The sequence below is a fragment of the Leptopilina heterotoma genome, unplaced genomic scaffold (genome assembly GCF_015476425.1).
Source record: "Leptopilina heterotoma isolate Lh14 unplaced genomic scaffold, ASM1547642v1 Lhet_218, whole genome shotgun sequence".
Taxonomy (NCBI): Eukaryota; Metazoa; Arthropoda; class Insecta; order Hymenoptera; family Figitidae; genus Leptopilina; species Leptopilina heterotoma.
In genome coordinates, this window is record NW_025110935.1 from 856,116 (window position 1) to 879,645 (window position 23,530).

Genomic DNA, 23,530 nt, shown 5'->3' on the forward strand with positions numbered 1-23,530 from the left:
AATTATTGAATTTCGAAAATTTGAATCTTGAATAAAATTCTACGCAAATATTCAATTATTTTAATAAATAATAGAAATTTTTTTAGGAATTCAATTACATACAAATTTTTTATAAATTTCTTCGCAATAATTCAATTATTTTCATAAATAATAAAATTTTTACAATGATTCAATTATTTTCGTAAATAATAAAATTCTTTTAGAAAATTAATTATTTTCATAAATAATAAAACTCATTTGAGAATTTCAATCATTTTTAATGCAATTTTAATCGAATTCCTCGAAAAATGTAATTATTCTTAAAAATTTTATTAAAATTCGTCGAAAGAATTCAATTATCTTAAAAACTTTTGCTACAATTTATTTATTACAATGTAAGTATTATTTTCTGTACATTTATAATTAAATTTCTTCAAAGAATTTAATTATTTCCACAAATTTTAATGAAATTCTTTGTAACAATTCAATTGTTTTCAAAAATTTTAAACTTTGTAAATTTTCATAAATAGAGGAACTTCAAGAGATTTTAATTTGAAATTTTAGAAAAAATTCAATTTGGAATGAATTTAATTAGAAATTTTAAAAAACTTATTGTTAGATTTTTGAAAAATGTTGAAAATTCAAATTTTTCTAATATTTCGTTAAATTTTTAATATATTTAATTAATTATTAAAAATAATGGAAGAAGAAGAAGTTCAATTATTTTCAACAGTAATAAAATTTTTCGCTGAAATTCTGTCCTACGTTCAAAGATTTTAAAAAATTCTCGTCAAAATTTCAATTAAATGTTTAAAAATTCTTCTCTGAAATTCAATTATTTTCAAAAATTTTAATAAAATTCTTGGCAGAATTTAAATTATTTTTAATACCTATCTACAATTTTCATCAAATTTCTCGACAAAATTCCTTAAAAGAAATCAATTATTTTCAAAAGTTGTTAATAAAATTCTTCGTAAAAATTCAATTTTAAGAAACATTCAACTATTCAATAAATTACTTCTTTTTGTATTTAAATAATTGAATTGTCGTAGTATTTTTTAATTAAACTTTATTTCAAAATAAATTTCTATTAAAATTTTAGATAATTTAATATTGAAAGCATTATAGCGTGGATTTTTAGAAATAATATTGAATTTTCAAACGGTTTCAAATTAAAATCTTTGAAAATTTGAACTTTTCATACTTTTAATTAAGAATTCTGTAGAATAAATTTTTTTCAAAAAGTTTAATTGAACTTTTTTTTAAATTATTTTAAGTTTTTAATTTTTAATATATTTAATTGAAAAATTTCAGAATAATCGAAATTTCGCAGATTGAATTAAATTGTAAACAAAAGAATTTGAAAATTCTCAAAAAACTTTTTCAAAAATTATTTTAAAAATAATTGACTGAAAGAAGAATTTTAGTTGATAATTCTAGAAATAAATAATCGTAATAATGAAAATAATTTTTGAAGGAGTTACAGTAACAAAATAACAAGTTTTAATTATTACAAAACATGAAGAAAGCGATCACTCCGAGTCGAAGACTCGGAGTTATCGATATCTTTATGTTTTTTAATAATATTCTTCTATGTAAGTGAATTTGAAATTTTTGAAATATTTTTGAAATATGAAAAAATAATAATGATGATTAAATATTTATTTAAAATTAAGTTATTGATGTTTTCAAATAATTTTCGTTTTGAAAACCTGGAAAAATTCCGTTTTTTAACCTGGAAAACCTGTAAAAGTCAGGGAATTTGAAAAGAGCAAAAGCGTGGCAACCTTGGTTTCATTAATATGTTTCAAAAAAAGTAAATTTTGCACTTATTAACAATAAACAGTTTTGCAGGATCCGTGGATGATCCAGATCCTTTTCAGCAACCTGCACCAATGAAATTGTGCCATCAATTATTAGACGAGGTTAAATGGTTCAAGGTAATGGATTTTAAATTGAATTTATTTTTTCAATTTTGATACATTTGTAAATATTTTTGCAGCAATACGTTCCACTGGCTCTTTGCTTTTGCAATCCTGCTCTCCGTCAAAGACACTGGGATGAAATGTCACTAATTGCTGGTTTCGATTTGACTCCAAATGCTGGAACCACACTTCGGAAAATGATAGCCATGAATCTACTCGAAAATTTGGAGGAGTAAGTTATTTGTAGATATTAACCCGGTTAGAAGAGATTGATTAAAATATATTGGACGTGGTTCAAGTTCTCTTCAAATACAGTTGCCAATGAGAATATTTCCCTATTAAATACGAATTATTTTATGTTCCTAAAGTTCTAAAAGTTCAAACGAATGAATTTATTTATTTATTCTTTGAATTAAAATTTTTATATCAATAAAATATTACGTCACGTATAAAAAATAATAATAAATAAATAAATAAATAAAAATAAATAAAATAACAAATAATAATATTTATATTTTGTAAATGTTTAATTTTTAATTTTTTAATGTTTAATTTTTATGCTTTCTATAAGTCAGTAATTTTTGAAAATATTTATATTACAAAAAAATCGTTCATTCGAACATTTGAGAACTTGTGGATCATCTGATATTTTTTTTTTATCAAATTTGTTATTGAAGATTGACAAATATTTTTCAGGTACGAGATTATTAGTACGAGTGGAACAAAAGAGCTTGCGTTGCAGCAACTTCTTTCGAAAATGATCCACGAGTGGGACGACGTAGTTTTTACCACAATGTCCTTCAAAGATTCTGGTGTCAATATTCTGACACAATTAGATGACATTGTTGCTTTATTGGAAGAACATATCGTCAAAGTTCAAGCAATGAGAGGATCGGCTTTTGTAAAACCAATCGAGGAGGAAGTGAAAATCTTTTACGAATTGCTTTTGAGAATACAAAGAACTATCGAAGAATGGACAAAGGTTTGATTTCGAAAAATATATATCAGTAATATTTCTTACAAATTAATTTCATTTTATATTTATTAATGACATTTTATACTTATTAATAACAATAACAATTTATATTTATGAATTACATTTTATAATTATTAATAACAATCTACGTTTATAAAAATAACAATTTATATTTATAAATTACATTTTACATTTATTAATTACATTTAATATTTATTAATAGCATTTACACATATTAATAACAATTTATATTTATTAATTACATTTTACATCTATTAATAACAATTTAAATTTATTAAAAACATTTTACATTTATTAATAAGTAATAACATTTTACATTTTGTATTCCAGGTGCAAGTTCAATGGATGTATCTTCTGCCGATTTTCTCCAGTAAAGATATTGTTGCGCAACTACCGGAAGAAGGAATTTTGTTCTCGGAAGTTGATTCAATGTTTCGTAAGGCAATGAATGGAGTCTTCAGAGAGCCGAGAGTTAAAAACACCGCAGGCTCTGTTAGTAATGATTGAAATCTTTTTTCTCCTTTTCTTATTTTTATTTATTTCTTTATTTTTTTCCATACGAGCAATTGCCTACTAATTTCGGCTTTTAGTTTCCGAACATAATCGAACTTGTTCTTTTCTTTTTTTTTTTTATTAATTTCACAGTTGGGTCTCTACGAGAGTATGAAAGACGCCAATGAAATAATGGAGAAAGTACAAGAAGGAGTAGTAAATTACCTCGAAAAGAAGAGACTATATTTCCCTCGATTCTTTTTCCTTAGTAATGATGATATGTTGGAGATTCTCTCCGAAACAAAGGATCCCCTTCGAGTGCAGCCTCATTTGAAAAAGTGCTTCGAGGGAATAGCAAAACTCGGGTAAAATACTTTTAGAAAATTTTTTACAAAAATTTTTAGAAAAATTACTTTAGAAAAACTATATCTGAAAAAAAAATTTATTTGATTCAACATTTCAATCAATAAATTTAATTCTTAAAGCAAACACAATTTAATTGATGTAAATAAAAATTATTTGATTCAAGTAAATATTTCATTGATAATAGACAAAATAATAGACATTGTTAACCGATTTCATATTCAAATAAATCGATTATTTGAATGAAATAAATTTTTTTTTTCAGTCTACTACATTTTAATTTTTTTTTATTCTTATATTATGTCCGTCAGGTTCTAAACGTTTTTATTGCGTTTTTTTATTTATTAATAATACAGGCTTCGATAATTAATTTTAGAAAAGTAAAGAAGCTATTGAAAAATTAAATTATTTAAATACAAAAATAAATAGATTATTGAATAATTGAATATTTCTTAAAATTGAATTCTTGTAAAGAAATTTATCAAAAATTTTTGAAATAATTGAATTCTTTCGAAGAATTTTAATAAAATTTTCAAGAATAATTGCATTTTTCGAGAAATTTCTTAAAAATTGTATTAAAAATATTTGGAATAATGAGATGAGTCTTATTATTTATAAAAATAATTGGATTCATTTAAAATTGTGTTTAAAAAAATTGAAATTAAATTAAATTAAATTGAACGTAATTAAATTCATCAAGAAATTTTATTCAAATTATAAAAAAAAAATAATAAAAAAAAATAAAAAAAAAAATAATAAAAATTAAATAATTGAATTTTTCAGACGAATTTCATAACTTATGAAAATAATTAAATTCTTGTTACGAATTTTATTAAAAAATTTTATTTTAAATAATTGAATTACTTTGAGAAATTTCATTGAAATAGTGAATATTGAAAATAATTGAATTTCGAAAAATTTTTGAAATTAGGTAATTAAATTTTGACGAACAATTTTATTAAAATTCTTTGAAAACAGTTTCAATTGTTACGAAAAATGTCATTAAAAATCTTTTAGAATAATTGAATTCTTTCGAAGAATTTTAATAAAATTTTTAAGAATAATTGCATTTTTCGACAAATTTATTTAAAATTGTATTAAAAATAATTGAAATCCTGCGATGAGTTTTATTATTTATAAAAAAAATTGGATTCTTGGAAGAAATTTTATTAAAAATTGAAAAAATAATTCAATTCTTGTGAAGAATTTTATAAAAAATAAATATTTTTCGGAAAATTGTATGAAAATTATGTTTTAAATAATTGAACATATCAGAACTTGAGGATTATTTTATATTTTCCAATTAATAATTGAAATTCCATTTTTAAAAATGTTCTGAAAAAAATTGACTTATTTTCAATTTTACAGGTTCAATGAAAGTTTGGAAATTTTCTCCATGTTTAGTGACGATAAAGAAGAGGTGAAATTCGAAAATATTATTTCAACAACGGCAGCTCGAGGTTGCGTTGAAAAGTGGCTTGTGCAGGTCTTTCTTTTGAAGTAAACAAATTAAAAATTTCTCTTTTAGGAGAAAATTATTAACTTCCAAAGTTGTTGTTAACTAGGTGGAAGAGCAAATGGTCAAATCAATAAGACACGAAGTTTTAATGAGCTATCGAGACTATGAAATAAACGAAAGAGTTTCCTGGGTTTTACTTTGGCCTGGAATGGTTGTTCTTTGTGTCTCACAAATTTATTGGTGTATCGACGTTCAAAATTCTTTGATTACTCACATGAAATCTGTTTTGGAATCTCTTTACGATAAATTGAGGAGGCAGATTTTTGACATGGTCAATATTGTGAAAGGTAATTCCAAATAATTATTTAGGTACAAAATTATTTAGTTTATACAAAAGTATTTAGTTTATACAAAAGTATTTAGTATGTACAAAATTATTTAGTTTATACAAAATTATTTAGTTTATATAGAAAATTAGTTAGAAAAGAAAAATATTACAAAAAGTATTTAGTAAAAAGTACAAAATAGAAAATTAATTTCGAAAACTTTTCAGGACGTTTGTCGAAGCAGAACAGAACGACTTTGAATGCATTGATAACAATCGATGTACACGCCTATGATGTGGTAAAATTATTGATCGATAAAAATGTGACAAGTGAAACTGATTTTGAATGGTTGGCGCAATTACGATATTATTGGGAAGACGACGTTTTCGTGAGAATCATAAACGCTACTGTTTCGTATGCTTACGAATATTTGGGAAATTGTCCCCGTTTAGTGATAACTCCTTTAACAGACAGGTAAATTACTAATTACGAAAATAATTCTAATTTTCACCGAAAAAATTATTTTACGACAAATTTTTACAGGTGTTATCGAACATTGATTGGAGCGTATTCTCTGCACCTGAACGGAGCGCCTGAAGGACCGGCAGGAACGGGAAAAACCGAGACAGTCAAGGACCTCGCTAGAGCACTGGCGATTCAGTGCGTCGTTTTCAATTGTTCAGAAGGTCTCGATTACAAGAATATGGGAAAATTCTTCAAAGGACTCGCATCTTGCGGAGCTTGGGCCTGTTTCGATGAATTCAATCGAATTGAACTCGAAGTATTGTCAGTGGTAGCTCAACAAATTCTCTGCATCATTCAAGCGGTTCGAGGGAATTTCGAGAAATTTATCTTCGAAGGCACCGAATTGACGCTCAATCCTGCGGTCTACGTGTGCATTACAATGAATCCGGGTTATGCCGGTAGATCCGAGCTGCCGGATAATTTGAAAGTACTTTTCAGAACTGTCGCGATGATGGTTCCGGATTACGCGATGATTGGAGAAATATTTCTCTACTCGTCAGGTTTCACGAATGCAAGAGTCCTGTCGGTAAAAATTGTCACGACCTACAAACTCTGCTCGGAGCAACTTTCATCACAGTCGCACTACGATTACGGAATGCGAGCCGTGAAGACAGTTTTAATAGCAGCTCAGAATATGAAACTAAAATATCCGAATGAGGACGAAATGATTCTGATGCTAAGATCCATAATCGATGTTAATTTACCGAAATTTCTAGCTCATGATGTTCCGCTCTTCGAAGGGATAATTTCGGATTTATTTCCTGATACAGCGTTACCGACTCCTGATTATGAGGTACTTTTGAAAGCCATTGAGGAGGTGATGAGAAGAAGAAATCTACAACCAGTGGACGGATTTTTGTTGAAAATTATTCAAGTCTTCGAGATGATGATCGTGAGACATGGATTTATGCTAGTCGGTGATCCTTGTGGAGGAAAGACGACTTGTTTGAGAACTCTCGCGGAGACGTTGACTTTGATGCAGGAATGGGGTGACGAGAATGGAGCGAAAACGAAATTTTTTACTATGAATCCGAAAGCAATTACGATGGGTCAACTTTATGGACAATTCGATCCTGTGTCTTCGGAATGGACGGATGGAATTTGTGCGGTAGCGTTTCGTGACTACTGCTCGGAGGAGAGTGTGGACAGAAAATGGTTGATCTTTGATGGACCGGTCGATGCGGTTTGGATTGAAAATTTGAACACAGTTCTGGACGATAATAAAAAATTGTGTCTCACCTCAGGAGAAGTGATGCAGATGACAAACGTAATGTCCATGATATTTGAGGCAATGGACCTCCTGCAGGCGTCTCCCGCCACTGTCTCACGCTGCGGAATGATTTACATGGAACCTCACATTTTAGGCTGGCGACCTTACGCTAAATCTTGGATCAAAAATATTGATAATCGCTGGAGAGAAGGTCACGAAGAATTTCTTACCGAAATTCTCGAATGGCTCATCGATCCCTGTTTGGAATTCACTCGAAAAAAATGTCGACTAACAGTCACAGCTGGTCAAATTAATCAAGTAATATCAACTCTGAATTTATTGGAAATGTACATGAAGGACGCAATAGACGAGGCTCAACAAGAATACGAAGATTACATCATCTCCTGGATTCAAGCTTCCACCCTCTTGGCAATTGTTTGGGGAATCGGCGGAACTCTAGATTCAGATTCCCGCGACGCTTTCAATGAATACTTTCTATCTTTCTGGAAAAACGAACAACCCGGATTTTCTCCCCCAGGAAAAATATCGGAAGCATTAATCTCATTGCCGTCCGATGGTATAATTCACGACAACTATTACCTGTTCAAAGGAAAGGGAGCTTGGAAAAATTATGCCGATTTGGCAAAAATTGAAAAACTTGTCGAAACTCAGAGTATGAGTCAAATGGTGGTGCCAACTATCGATACCATGAAGTATCAGAATTTATTTTTGAGACACATAAAGAGTAGGAAGAGATTTCTCTTGTATGGCGAAACGGGAACTGGAAAGACATTTTACATTCAGGATTTGATGATGAATAAATTGGAGGAGGAGAAATATCTTTCGAATTTTATAACGTTTACGCCAAAAACAACGGCTGCACAAACTCAGGAATTGGTGCTTTCCAAACTTTTTAAGAGGAGGAAAGGACACTATGGACCAATGGGAGGAAGTTATTGTTTGGTGTTCATTGACGATGTTAATATGCCTAGTAAGGAGGTCTATGGTGCGCAGCCTCCCATTGAATTGCTCAGGCAATTTTTCGATCATGAACAATGGTAAATATGAGACTTTAAAAAAATTGTATAGGCTCGAAAAAATCGTTTTATTGTCGTGTAAAGGGGGTTAAAAATCGAAGTTTATAGGCTAAGTGACGTCAGAGGGAAAAAAAGTGGTGACGCAGGGGAAAAAAGGCCCGCGCAGCAGATACGCGCCTGCGCATCCCTTTCTTCCCCTGCTAATCATAATGAATTTAATTGTCACAGTTGGCAACATTTTCTACTATTTGGGTAATTTTTTTTAGAATTCAGCTACAAGCTACTATTTCTGTTTCTTTTTTGAGAATTTCCACTACTTTAAATTCGTTAATATTAGAAATTAAAAAACTGTTCTCAAAAATTATAATCAAATTCTTTAAAACGATTCAATTATTTTCAAAAAATATTCGAAACTCAATTATTTTCAATATCTAGTATTTTCATAAAATTCCGCAAAAGAAATCAATTACTTAGAAAAAATTGATAAAATTCATCCAAAATTCAATTACTCTAATTATTTTCATAAATAATAAAATTTCAACAAGAATTGAATTAATTTAGAATGGATTTTCAAAAAAATTTCGAATAAATGAATTATTTAACAACATTTTTATATAATTCTTCACAATATGTAATTTAATTACTTTCACTAAAAACATTTTTCATGTAAATTAAATTTTTTTTTAAAAATGTTTGATAAAATTCTAACAATTCAATTATTTTCATAAATAATAAAACTGAGCGAAGAATTTCAATTATTTTTAATACTATTTTAAATTAATTAATCGAAAAATTCAATTATTTTCACAAATAAAGTTTTCGACAAGAATTCTATTATTTAAAAAAAATTTTCATGATATTTATTATATTTCGAAAAAATTAATTATTTAAAACAATGTTTTTAAAATTCTTATAAAGAATTCAATTATTTTCAAAAATAACCAAATTTTTCACAGTAATTCAATTCTTTTTAAACATTTTAATAAACTTTTTCGCAATAATTCAATTATTTTTATAAATAATAAAATTCTTCTCAGGAATTCAATTATTTTTGAAAATTTTAATAAAATTCTTTCCAACTATACAATTATTTTCATAAATAATAAAAGTCATAGCAGGATTTCAATTATTTTTAATACAATTTTAATTAAATTTTTTTGATTTGATTCAATTCTTCTTTTGGATTTTAATAAAATTCTTCCCTAGAATTCAATTATTCACATAAATAATTCTTCGAAAGAATTCAATTATTAAAAATAAATATAACAAAATTATTTTCGAAAATTCAATTATTTTGAGGCATTTTAATAAAATTCTTTGCAAAATTAAATTATTTTCATAAATAACAATATTCATCACAAGAATTCAATTATTTTTAAAAGTAATAAATTTTTTCTTCGAAATTCAATTATTTAGAAAAATTCTAATAGAATCGTTCGCAAGAATTCAATTTTAATGTTTTTACAGATAATAAAATACTTTTTAGGAATTCAATTATTCTCAAAAAAAATTTAATTAAATGTCACACAGACATTCAATTATTATTCTCCAAAATTTTATTAGAATTCTTTGTAAAATCTATCTTCTATATTAATAATCTTTGTATTCCGGTAATCTGTTCGCAGTTTGAAGTAATTTTACTTTTTTGTTTCCTAACTTAATTTTTAATAATTTTTATTTTCAATTTTAAAATTCATGTATTGAAAATCATCGAATTGTTGAAACGAATTTTTTTAAAAAATTTGATAATAATAGAATGCCTACGAAAAATTTTATTATTTAGGAAAATAATTGAATTCTCGCGAAGAATTCTGTTAAAATTTTTGAAAATTCTAATTAAATTCTTTTTGAAGAATTTCTTTGGATTTTTTTTTAAATTATGGAGTTAGTTTCTTTAATAATTTTAATTAAAAATTTTGAAAATGATTGAATTTTATGAACAATTTCTTTCAAGGTTTCAAAATAATCGTGATTTATAATAATTTACATTAAACATTTAATTATTGGATATTATTAAAATTTTAGAATGTAATTAAATTCTTTTGAAAAACTTTATAGCGAACAAGCTGTCGTACACCCATCTTCGACGGGTTTTAGTTTCTACAAATACATTTAACAGTGTTTCAACAAATCTGGAAAATCAAAAAATAGCCGGGAATTTAATTTGACCGGAAAAAATAATAATTAGTTTTTATTAGCTATTTCGGTAGCAAAATATCACTATTTGAATAGTCTCCACCCTTTGGCAAAAAATAAAAAATTATTAAAAATTATCAAAAATTCGAAAATCCGAATTTCTTAAAATTCAACATTTTTACTTCGTGGTTTTATGCACGAATGGCATTTAACTTCATTATTTTTGGGCTCTTTAAAAACACTTTACTTATTTAATAATCTTCACCCTTTGGCAAAAAATTGAAAATTATCTAAAATTATCAAAAATTCGAAAAACCGAATTTCTCAAAATTCAAAATATTTTCTTCTTTTTTATGGCATTTAGCTTCATTATTTTTGTGCTCTTCGAAAATACTTTATCTAATTTGTTATCTCCACCCTTTGGTAAAAAATCTAAAATTATGGAAAATTAGCAAAAATTCAAAAAACTGAATTTCTTAAAATTCAACATTTTTCCTTCTTTTTTATGGCATTTAGCTTCATTATTTTTGGGCTCTTCAAAAATACTCTACTTATATAATTGTCTCCACCCTTTGTCAAAAAATAAAAAATTATTAGAATTGTCAAAAATTCGAAAATCCGAATTTCTTAAAATTCAACTTTTTTTCTTCTCTTTTATGGCATTTAGCTTTATTATTTTTGGGCTCTTCAAAAACACTCTACTTATTTAATTGTCTCCACCCTTTGGCAAAAAATCAGAAATTATTAAAAATTATTAAAAATTCGAAAAACCGAATTTCTTAAAATTCAACATTTTTTCTTCTGTTTTTCAATCAAGAAAATTGTAATATGAAAATTTTTCTATATATTATTTGAGAAGTAATTAAATTTTTAATTACTTTTATTTATTTTTTTATTTACAGGTTTGATTTGAAAGAACCATTTGCGATTCAACTCTACGACCTAATGTTCATGTGCGCAATGGCGCCACCAGGAGGCAGTCGGCAAGAGATCTATCACAGATTTCTGAGACATTTCAATTTGTATTCAATCAACAATTTCTCGAGGGAGAGTATTTTCAAAATATTCACCAGCGTGGCTCTAATCGGACTGAAAAGAAACGGCTTTGCGACAGACATTATCACGACGGTGAATAGCGTCATAAATGCAACAATTTCAGTCTTCAACAGCGCAATCAGTGATCTCAGACCAACGCCAGCCAAGTCGCATTATCTATTCAATCTAAGAGATTTTGCTAGAGTCGTCACTGGTTGCACGATGATCAAGAAGGAATCGGCTGAGACGAAAACAGTGTTTACTCGACTCTGGGTACACGAGATTTTGCGCGTTTTTGGCGATCGTCTCATAGACACGAGCGATCGAGTTTGGCTTTTTGAAAAATTGAAAGACACAGTTCTTGGGGTTTTTAAGGAATCGTTTGATTATGTTTTTGACGATTTGCCTAAATTTGGTGATCAATTGACTGAAGAGAGTATGAAGAGTTTGATATTTGGTGACTTTATGGATGTTGATGCGATACCGGAGGACAGAAAGTATGAGGAAATTGTGTCGATGGAGGAGTATAAAAATGTGGCTCTGTCTTGTTTGGAGGATTATAATAATACTCATAGGAATAAAATGAATATTGTTCTGTTTCGATATGCACTGGAGCATCTTGCTCGGATTTGTAGGATTATTGCAACTCCTGTCGGAAGTTTGCTGATGGTGGGCGTTGGTGGATCTGGAAGACAATCTTTGACGAGACTCGCAGCAAGTAAGTTTTTCAGGGTTGCCACAGGTCAGGGAATTCAGGGAAAAGTCAGGGATTTTTGTTAAAAGTACTGGAAAAAATTGAATTTTTAAAATTCACGAGAAAACTCTGGATTTTGATGCTTTTTTTGTTTGCCTCGTAAACTATGAAATTACCACGAATTTTAATACAAAACCTTCAATTTTTTCTATTTCTGACAATAATTTTATTTCTTTTTAAATAACTTAATTCTTGGAGATCTATCATAAAATTATTACTTATAAATTATTTAATGAATCATTTTTACAATTTTTATAAATACTAGATTAATAGACGAATTTTAGTTAAAAATACTAAAAAAATTTGAATTTTGGAAAAGTTACAAATGATTCCAGAAATTTAATTATTTTCAAAAGTTATAAAAATTCTTCACAAAATTTCAATTATGTTAAAAAATGTTTAAAAAATTCTGGTCAAAATTTCAATTATCTTTATAAATAATAAAATTGTTCCTCAAAATTCAATTATTTTTAAAAATTTTAATAAAATTCTTGACAAAATTTCAAAGGAATTCAATCATTTACAAAATTTTTATAAAATTCTTCGAAATAATTCAATTATATTCATAGGTAATAAAATTTTTATAGAAATTCAATTATTTAAAAATATTTATTATAAAATTCATCGCAAGAATTCAATTATTTAAAAAAAATTGAACAAAGTTCTTTTCAAGAATTCAATATTGTTTTTATAATTAATAAAATTCTTTACCGAAATTCAATTATTTTTTAAAGTTTTTTTAATAATAATCATTAAAAAAATTCAATTATTTTCAAAAATTAAAAAAAAAAATTTTATCAAAATTTCTAGTATTTTTATAAATAATAAAATTCTTTTCCAAAATTCAATTATTTTAGAAAAATTTAAATAAAATTCTTTACAAAGTTTCACAGGAATTCAATTATTTACAAAATTTTTAATCAATTTCTTCGAAATAATTCAATTATTTTCATAAGTAATAAAATTTTCACAGGAATTTAATTATTAAAAATAGAAAATTTCATAAAATTTTTCAAAAAATATCAAATACCTATTTAAAAAGATTTTTAAATAAAATTCGTCGTGAGAATTCAATTATTTTTAAAAATTTAACAAATTTCTTTCCAAGAATTCAATTATTTTTAGAAATAATAAAATTCTTTTCCAAAATTCAATTATTTTACAAAAATTTTAATAAAATTCTTGACAAAATTTCACAGGAATTCAATTATTTACAAAATTTGTAATCAATTTCTTCGAAATAATTCAATTATTTTCATAAGTAATAAAATTATTATTAAAATTTTCACAGGAATTTAATTATTAAAAATAGAAAATTTCATAAAATTTTTCGAAAAATATCAAATATTTAAAAAGATTTTTAAATAAAATTCGTCGCAAGAATTCAATTATTTTTAAAAATTTAACAAATTTCTTTTCAAGAATTCAATTATTTTTATAAATAATAAAATTCTTCAACAAAATTCAATTATTTTTATAAACTTGAACAAAATTCGTTGCAAGAATTCAATTATTTATATAAATAATAAAATTTTTTTCCGACATTCAATTATTTTTATAAACTTGAATAAAATTTGTTGGAAGAATTAAATTATTTTCGGAAGTAATAAAATTCTTCGCAGAAATTCAATTATATTAAAAAATTTTTTAAAAAAATTGTTGTCAAAATTTCAAGTATCTTTATAAATAATAAAATTCTTTTCCGAAATTCAATATTATTTTAGAAAAATTTTAATAAAATTCTTGGGAAAATTTGATTTATTTTTATAAATAATAAAACTCATCGCATGGTTTTAATTATTTTTTATACAGTATTTTAATCGAATTCCTTGAAAAATGTAAATATTCTTAAGATTTTTATTAAAATTTGTCAAAAGAATTCAATTATTTAAAAATTTGTTGATAAAATTCTTTATGAGAATTCAATTTTAACAAACATTCAATTATTCAATAAATTATTTTTTTTAATTTAAATAATTGAATTCTTCTATAGAAGTTTCTAATAAAAATTGATTTAAAAATGAATTACCGAATAATCGATTTATTATTTATGAAAATAATTCAATTATTGCAACGAATTTTATTACATATTTTTTAAATAATTGAATTTTTTTGAGAAATTTTACTATTTGTAAAAATAATTGAATTCTTGCAAAGGATTATTGTAAATAATTTAAACTTTTTTTTGAAAAATTTTCTAATAATTTAAATTATTACAAAACATGAAGAAGACGATTACTCCGAATCTTCGACTTGGAGTATTCGCCTTCTTCATGTTTTGTAATAATATTCTTATAAGTTGTTGAATTTCAAAAAGCTTTGAATTTGAATGTTTTGAAGAATTTTAATTCCCATGGAAAAATAATAATGATTTAATATTTATTTAAAAAAGAAGCAATTGATGTTTTTGAATAATTTTACAATTTAAGAAATTTGTAAATAAGTGTAATAGAACATTTTTTTTGAGTATCTAATAATTTTTAGAGTGAATTAGAATATTCTTTAGGGTCAGGGAAAAAGGCAAAATCAGTCAGGAAATAGTCTGGAAATCAGGGAAAAGTCAGGGAAAAAAATAAAATATTTGTGGCAACCCTGCATTTTTCAAAAAGTTTTTAAACGGTTTTTGTTTTTAATTTTGTGACGCGAATTTTGTTTTCTTCGGAAACATATTCCGAAGAATATTTTTCGGAATAATTTTCATTCCACTTTATCAATTTCAGGTATGGCTGGTTACGCACTATTTCAACCGGAAATAGGCAGTGCCTACGGTGTCAATGAATGGCGAGATGATCTAAAGAAGGTTTTGAAAAATTCCGGAGGAACGGGAAAAGATTTGGTATTTCTCTTCACCGAGGGTCAAATTAAGGAAGAAGTATTTTTGAGCGACATCGATAGTCTTCTGAATTCCGGAGAAGTGCCGAATCTTTTCTCAGTGGAAGAGAAACAGGAAATTATTGAAATGACAAGATTGGCGGCTCAAGGAGGAAATCGAAATTTGGACATATCGATAATGTCGGTACTGGGATTTTTCGTAAATCGCTGTCGAGAGAAACTGCATCTTATGATTTGCTTCAGTCCCGTTGGAGAATCATTTCGAACTAGATTGCGACTCTATCCGAGTTTAGTTAATTGTTGTACAATCGATTGGTTCGAAATATGGCCCGAGGATGCATTAGAGCAAGTTGCTGTTAGATTCATAACGGATTTGAACGTTACGGAGAGTGTGAAGACAAATGCTGTTGTTGCTTGTAAATATTTTCATATCTGCGCAAAGGATATTAGTACTCGATTTTATGAAGCGTCGGGGAGAAAAACTTACATCACTTCGGCTGCTTTTTTGGATCTGATCAAAGCTTACAGGGATTTGACGAATTTGAAACAAGAGGAACTGATTCTCGCCAGGTAAATAAATTGTATTTATTTGTTAAATTTAATAATTTACAACTAATAGTCTAATAGACTAATAGATCTAAAAATATAGTCTAAATAGTTATTAAATTGTTGCCTTTTTCAGAGATCGGTATTTGAATGGTTTGGACAAACTGGATTACGCTGCGCAACAAATTGAGAAAATGAAAAAGACCCTTTCAGCCTTAAGACCTGAACTGGAAAATTCGGCCAAGTTGACGACAGTGACGATGAAGAAAATCGAAAGTGAGAATATTGCGGTTGAAAAGGCGACAATTTTGGTGAAGAAAGATGAAGTTGTGGCGAATGAACAGGCAGAGATTGCAGGAGCTCTGAAAGCAGAATGTGAAGCTGATTTGGCAGAGGCTTTGCCAATTCTCGAGGAAGCGATAGCTGCTTTAAATACATTAAAACCTGCGGACATAACATTGGTGAAGTCGATGAAGAATCCTCCTCAGGGAGTTAAACTCGTCATGGCGGCGGTTTGTGTCATGCTGAATGTTCCTGCAGACAGATTGACCGATCCAACAAGTGGCAGAATTGTTCTAGACTATTGGGGTCCGAGTAAACGAATTCTCAACGATATTGAATTTTTGCACTATTTACGAGATTACGATAAGGACAATATTCCCATTCAAACCATGCAGGTGGGTAAAACATTTATTTGATGAAAAAATCAAAACGAAACCGAAAAGTTAAAAACTAAATTTGATTTCAAAACTTCTTTGACATCCTTTTTATAATGAAAGAAATGCATAATTCGAAAAATATTAAAACACAGACTTCGCACTCGATAATTAATTTTAAAAAAGTAGCAAAAAGTAGATTGCAAACTAAAAAAATAGTGAAAAAGTAGCTATGGAAAAATTAAACTTGACGACCAAAAAAACTCGTTTAATACATTTCGCAAAACTAACAAAAATTCCATTCTATATTTTATTTTCTTGACGATTTCCTAATTTTCATAAAAAATATTTACTTCTTTCTTATCCTGCTAATAAATTGAAATTCTCCAACGAATTTTATTATTCATGAAAGAATTTAAATATTCATAAAAATAATTTAATTCTTACGAAGAATTTTATCAAAATTTTTAAATAATTGATTTTTGTCGACTAATTTTATGCAAATTCTAATTTAAATAATTGAATTCCTCAAAAATTTTTATTATTCATGTAAAGAATTGAATTCTTACAAAGATTTTTTCAAAAAAATTTTTTAAATAATTGAATTCTGTTTGAAAACTTTAGGAAAATAGTAGATATTGAAAATCTTTTAATGTCGAGAATTTTTAAAAATAATTAAATTTTACAAAGAATTTTATTAAAATTTTTGTGAATGTCTATGTGGAATTTTATTGAATTTTATTGAAAATAATTAAATTCGTAAAAAGCATTTTATTATTTAGGAAAATAAAAAATCGAATTCTTGCGAACAATTTTATTAGAACTTTTTTAAATAATTGAATTTCCAAAAAGAAATTTATTATTTTAAAAATAATAATTGAATTGCGAAAAATATTGTTACTTATGAAAATAATTGAATTTGGAAAGAATTTTATTAAAATGCATCAAAATATAATTAAATTTTCGGGAATAATTTTGTTATTTATCGACACAATTGAATTCTTTCCAAGAGTTATTTATGTCAAAAATTGAATTCTTGGGAAGAATTTTCATAAAATCTAAAAGAATAATTGAATTATTTAAAAAAAATTTAATTAAAATTGTATTTAAAATAATTGATTTCTTTTGAACAATTTTATTAAAATAATTGAAAATAATTGAATTGCTGTGAAAAATTCTAATATTTTTATAAATAATTGAATTCTAACAAAGAATTTAAAAAAAATATTTTTGTCAATAATTAATTTTTTCAAGGAATTGAAATTAAATTTTTAAGAATAATTACATTTTTTGATAAATTCCTGTAAAATTGTATTAAAAATAATTGAAATCCTGCGATGAATTTTTTATTTATGAAAATAATTGAATAGTTGCTAAGAATTTTATTAAAATTTTCAAAAATAATGTTATTCCTGAGAATAATTTAATTTTTTTTTTATAAAAATAATTGAATTATTATTGTGAAAAATTTTATTAAAATGTTTAAAATGAATTGAATTTCTGTTAAAAATTTTGTTATTTTTGAAAATAATTGAATTCTTCATAAGAATTTTATAAACATTGTTTTAAATAAATAATTTTTTCAAAATATAATAAATATTATGGAAATTTTATTTTAAATAATTGAATTCTTGCGGAGAATTGTATTTGTGAAAATAATTGAATTCTTCGATTAATTAATTTAAAATATAGTATTAAAAATAATTGTAATTCTTCGATGAGTTTTATTATTTATGAAAATAATTGAATTCTTGTTGAAATTTTATTATTTATGAAAATAATGAGAATAATTGAATTTTTCGATTAATTAATTTAAAATAGTATTAAAAATAATTGTAATTCTTCGATGAGTTTCATCTATTATGAAAATAATTGAATTCTTACTTAGAATTTTATCAAAATTTTTTTTTAAAATTGACTTTTTATGAAAAATGTTATTTATTGAAAGTATTTTAATTATATTATGAAGAATTGTATAAAAATTTTGTTAAATAATAGATTTTTTTGAAATTTTTTTGAAAATGCTATTCTAAATTAATTGAATTCTTTTGCGGAATTTTATGAAAATACTAGATATTCAAAATAATTGAGTTTCGAATATTTTTTGAAAATAATTGAATCGTTTTAAAGAATTTGATTATAATTTTCGAGAATAGTTTATTATTTGATATTATATTATTATATTGATTTCTAGTATTAGCGAATTTGAAGTAGTGTTAATTCTAAAAAAAAACCAGAAATAGGATCTTTGAGTGGCTGAAGTCTAAAAAAAGTTTCCAAATAGTAGCATAACGGAAAAACTATTGTTAATATTAAAAAAAATTTTTTCGCAGGTAATAAAACGTGTTTATCTAAAGGATAAAAACTTCGAGCCTCGCATAGTTGCAAAAGCTTCTTCAGCCGCCGAGGGTCTCTGCAAATGGGTGCGAGCCATGGTTCTGTACGATAAAGTCGCGAAAGTTGTTGCTCCAAAAAGGGAGAAACTCGCGGAGGCAGAAAAATCATTTCAGAATGTTATGAATATTCTAAACGAGAAACGACAAGCATTGGCTGAACTAAATGAAAAATTAGCGGCCCTGAATGTCAGCCTTCAAAATATTCTAGCGAAGAAAATAGATCTTGAAAACCAGGTAATAAATAATTCGAAAAATATAATGTACCTAAAAGAATTTATTTCTCGGAATCAATAGTCAAGTAACAATTTAGTTCACTTTGATTTTCTTCCTTTATTTTATTTTTTCTGTTCTTTCTAACGTAATAAAAAAAATGGAGCGAAAGAATTTTCATCAGATAGCCTATTACAATTCTCCTTTCATTGTATTTTTTTCTATTCTTTCTAACGTGATAAATAAATGGAGGGGAAGAATTTTCATCAGATAGCCTATTACAATTGTTTTTCTTTTTGAACAGGTGACAAATTGTAAAAATAAGCTAATGCGAGCTGAAAAATTAATAAGTGGCTTAGGAGGAGAAAAAGAACGTTGGATCCTATGCGCAGAAAATCTCCAAAAATCATTCGATACTTTACCAGGCGATATTCTAATTTCCTGCGGTATGATCGCCTATTTGGGACCATTCACAACAGCCTATCGAGTAGAAAACATCGAAAAGTGGAGGAACTACGTAAAAGGCTTAAAAATACCCTGCTCGGATGAATACAACTTCATTGAAGTTCTAGGCTCCGAAATAAAGATAAATTCCTGGAATATCTTTGGATTGCCACGTGATTCATTCTCAACCGAAAATGCAATTATAATGGACAATTCAATGCGATGGAGTCTTTTCGTTGATCCTCAGAGTCAAGCCAACAAGTGGATTCGGCACATGGAGAAGGCGAGTGAACTGGAAGTTGTTAAATTAACAGATTCTAACTACATGGACATTATAGAAACCTGCATTGAATATGGAAAGCCGGTTTTAATCGAAAATATCGGAGAAACACTGGACGCACCTCTCGATCCAATTTTGATGAAAAATATTTATAAAATTGCGGGAACTTGGTACATAAACTTGGGAGAGAAGAGTATTGAGTATAATTTGAAATTTCGATTCTACATGACAACGAAATTACGAAATCCTCACTATTTACCGGAAGTTTATAATAAAGTGACGTTGATTAATTTCGCGTTGACTATCGAAGGACTGGAGGATCAATTATTGGGTATTGTGGTGGCGAAAGAGAGACCTGATCTTCAGGAGAAACGGGAGTATTTGATAGTGCAAAGTGCTGCGAATAAGAAGGCACTCAAGCAAGTTGAGGATCATATTTTGAAAACTTTGTCTGTCTCGGGTGCGAGTATTTTGGAGGACGAGGAAGCAATTGAAATTTTGGATTCTTCGAAAATTCTTTCCATTGATATTCTTAAGAAACAAGAATCGGCGAAAGAAACTGAGGCTAAGATTGAAAACTTCAGACAGAGTTACAGACCAATTGCGAAATATGTGTCTTCGTTGTATTATACTATCACAGATTTGCCGAATATTGATCCTATGTATCAGTATTCTTTAGCTTGGTTTATTAATCTTTATGTTTTGTCGATTGACACTGCCAGCAAGAGCAAAATTCTAGAGAGAAGATTATATTTTTTGAGAGAGGCCTTCACTTACAGTCTGTATCAAAACGTCTGTCGTTCCTTGTTCGAAAAAGACAAGGTAAGGAAAAGAAAAAATATAATTTTGAATTTTGAATTGAAATTAATGGATATTGATAATTATTTATTTATTTACAGAACAAAATTTTTTAATGTTACATTAATTTTGTAATATTTGTTTTTTTCAGTTGTTGTACTCGTTCGTTTTATGCACAACTATTCTTCTGGCAAACGAAGAAATTAATAGAGATGAAATTATGTTCTTCCTGACCGGAGGAATAGCACTGGGAAATGAATTAGAAAATCCAGCATCCAGTTGGCTGTCTGATAAATCTTGGGATGAAATATGTCGCGTTGGTTCTTTGAAATCTTTCACAAATTTCATGGACAGCTTCAAAAAGAATACAAGCCTTTGGCAGAAATTTTACGATTTGATGAATCCACAAAATTCTCCTCTACCAGAACCTTGGGAGAAAAATCTGACCATGTTTCAAAAATTAATCGTTATGAGATTAATTAGACCTGACAAAGCAGTCGCAAAGGTAAGAATACAATTTTTATTATTAAAAGCCTCGTATTGATTTTAACGATGAGCCAAACAACTCGCTTTAGTCGATTAAAAAATTAAAAATAGAAAGAAAAGTCGAAAAAGTCGTTTATTTAATTCAGTGTTGTCACAAAAAATTTTATTTTATATTTCCATGATTCTTCACTGATTTATAAATTCAATTAATCAAACTCTAATAATTTTGCTAAATAAATATTTAAATAGGTACAGTGCCGCTCAATAACTTTTGCCCACCCTACAGCGATTGAGAGCTGTACAAAAAGTTTTGTATTTTGTTTATTATTAAAGATAAAAAGCTTAAAAAGGTCTCTTTTTAAAGCTCTTTTCCTGAGCTTTAACACTGTATAAAATAAAAATTAAAAAAATTAATTTGTTAATGTTTAAAAAATGTTATTGCAACATAAAATTTTTCGTTTTTTTTTGTTTTTTTTAAAGTGATACAGTTTGTTAGGAAATGGTCGCATTTTAATCCCACATATATTTTCTGAAAGCTAGTTTTATCACCTTTAAAGTGCATTTTTTAAAAATTTTATACGATAATTTTTAAGAAAAATATGATTTTTTGTTTAAAAAAATAGCAATTTCTTCCAATTGTTGACAACTCAAAAACGGTTACTTTAGGAAAAAATTTTTAAGAACATAAATTATTCCTTTTTATGTGCAGAATTAGAAAAAAAATATTAAAAATTTTTTTTTCAAAAAATTTTTTTTGACTTTTTTTGAAAAAAAAAATTTTTTTCAATTGTCGATAACTCAAAAACGGTTACTTTAGGAAAAAAATTTTTAAGAACATAAATTGTTCCTTTTTATGTGCAGAATTAGAAAAAAAATATTAAACATTTTTTTTTCAAAAAATTTTTTTTGACTTTATTTGAAAAAAATTTTTTTTTTCATTTTTTTATATTTTTTAGTTTTAATTGTAGAAACTCGCTTTTTACACTCATTACAGCAAGCAAGAAAATTTTTCATCGTATTTATTTAATTTTTTTCAATAATTTTAACTCACCAATCATTTAAATAAGTTTTGATATAATACTTATTTATTATATTGTTTGTAAACGGATTAAAGGTTCTTAATTACTTCGACGATTGTCATCATAATGTCAGTCTTGTGACAATTGTCGAAATCTGTCGATTACTTTTTCCATCTTTGTGATGCGTTGTTATTGCTATGCGCTCATCAGTAGTTAAATTTCGAGATTTCATTTTGCTGATTAATCAGAACATATAGGTAATGTTAATAATAAATTTAAATAATAAATATTTTATCCAATTTCGCGTATTTTCAAATATATAGAGAAAGACTTCCGATCTTTATGACAATTGTCACAAGACTGACATTATGATGACAATCGTCGAAGTAATTAAGAACCTTTAATCCGTTTACAAACAATATAATAAATAAGTATTATATCAAAAGTTATTTAAATGGTTGGTGAGTTAAAATTATTGAAAAAAATTAAATAAATACGATAAAAAATTTTCCTGCTTGTTGTAATGAGTGTAAAAAGCGAGTTTCTACAATTAAAACTAAAAAATATAAAAAATAAAAAAAAAAAATTTTTCAAAAAAAGTCAAAAAAATTTTTTTGAAAAAAAAATGTTTAATATTTTTTTTCTAATTCTGCACATAAAAAGGAACAATTTTTGTTCTTAAAAATTTTTTTCCTAAAGTAACCGTTTTTGAGTTATCGACAATTGAAAAAAAATTTTTTTTTCAAAAAAAGTCAAAAAAATTTTTTTGAAAAAAAAATTTTTAATATTTTTTTTCAAATTTTGCACATAAAAAGGAATAATTTATGTTCTTAAAAATTTTTTCCTAAAGTAACCGTTTTTGAGTTATTAACAATTGAAAAAAATGGCTATTTTTTTAAACAAAAAATCATATTTTTTTTAAAAATTATCGTATAAAATTTTTAAAAAATGCATTTTAAAGGTGATAAAACTAGCTTTCAGAAAATATATGTGGGATTAATATGCGATCATTTCCTAACAAACTGTATCACTTTAAAAAAAAACAAAAAAAACGAAAAATTTTATGCTGCAATAAAATTTTTTAAACATTAACAAATTAATTTTTTTAATTTTTATTTTATACAGTGTTAAAGCTCAGGAAAAGAACTTTAAAAAGAGACCTTTTTGAGCTTTTTATCTTTAATAATAAACAAAATACAAAACTTTTTGTATAGCTCTCAATCGCTGTAGGGTGGGCAAAAGTTATTGAGCGGCACTGTACTTCTTATTTCTTTTTCACGGTAAATAAAATTTTAAAAACTTTAACTTCTGAATTTCTTAATTTCTAAAAATTACAACTAAAAATTCAAATTATTATTCCAAAATTCAATTATTTTCTACAATCATGTTTAACTGACATCATCTCTATATCAATTATCTATATTAATTTTTTAAAAATATTCCGAAAGTTCTTCGAGAATTCAATTATTTCAATACAAAAATTCAATTCTTTATAATGATTGAAACTGTCTATTTTTCTTTTTAAAGATATTAAGGTAAAATATTTTTTTTGAAAAATTTTAATAAAGAAATTCTTAAAATTAAATTTTTTTAAATATTTCTAAATAATTTTTGAAAGACAATAT

The 23,530-nt window shown here is 26.0% G+C and overlaps 1 protein-coding gene across 1 annotated transcript in view; it reads left to right on the forward strand.

The window, feature by feature from the left end:
* LOC122501923 (dynein axonemal heavy chain 12) overlaps nt 1–23,530 on the forward strand; it is a 35,721-nt gene that overhangs the window by 5,290 nt on the left and 6,901 nt on the right. Inside the window, exons 9-23 of the mRNA XM_043611714.1 lie at nt 1,826–1,919; nt 1,982–2,136; nt 2,601–2,886; nt 3,232–3,393; nt 3,547–3,758; nt 5,125–5,242; nt 5,322–5,562; nt 5,769–6,015; nt 6,085–8,334; nt 11,352–12,202; nt 14,959–15,640; nt 15,753–16,293; nt 18,606–18,902; nt 19,183–20,424; nt 20,552–20,905. Of these exons, the coding sequence (XP_043467649.1) occupies nt 1,826–1,919; nt 1,982–2,136; nt 2,601–2,886; nt 3,232–3,393; nt 3,547–3,758; nt 5,125–5,242; nt 5,322–5,562; nt 5,769–6,015; nt 6,085–8,334; nt 11,352–12,202; nt 14,959–15,640; nt 15,753–16,293; nt 18,606–18,902; nt 19,183–20,424; nt 20,552–20,905 (7,732 nt within the window). The remainder of the gene's footprint in view (nt 1–1,825; nt 1,920–1,981; nt 2,137–2,600; nt 2,887–3,231; nt 3,394–3,546; nt 3,759–5,124; nt 5,243–5,321; nt 5,563–5,768; nt 6,016–6,084; nt 8,335–11,351; nt 12,203–14,958; nt 15,641–15,752; nt 16,294–18,605; nt 18,903–19,182; nt 20,425–20,551; nt 20,906–23,530) is intronic.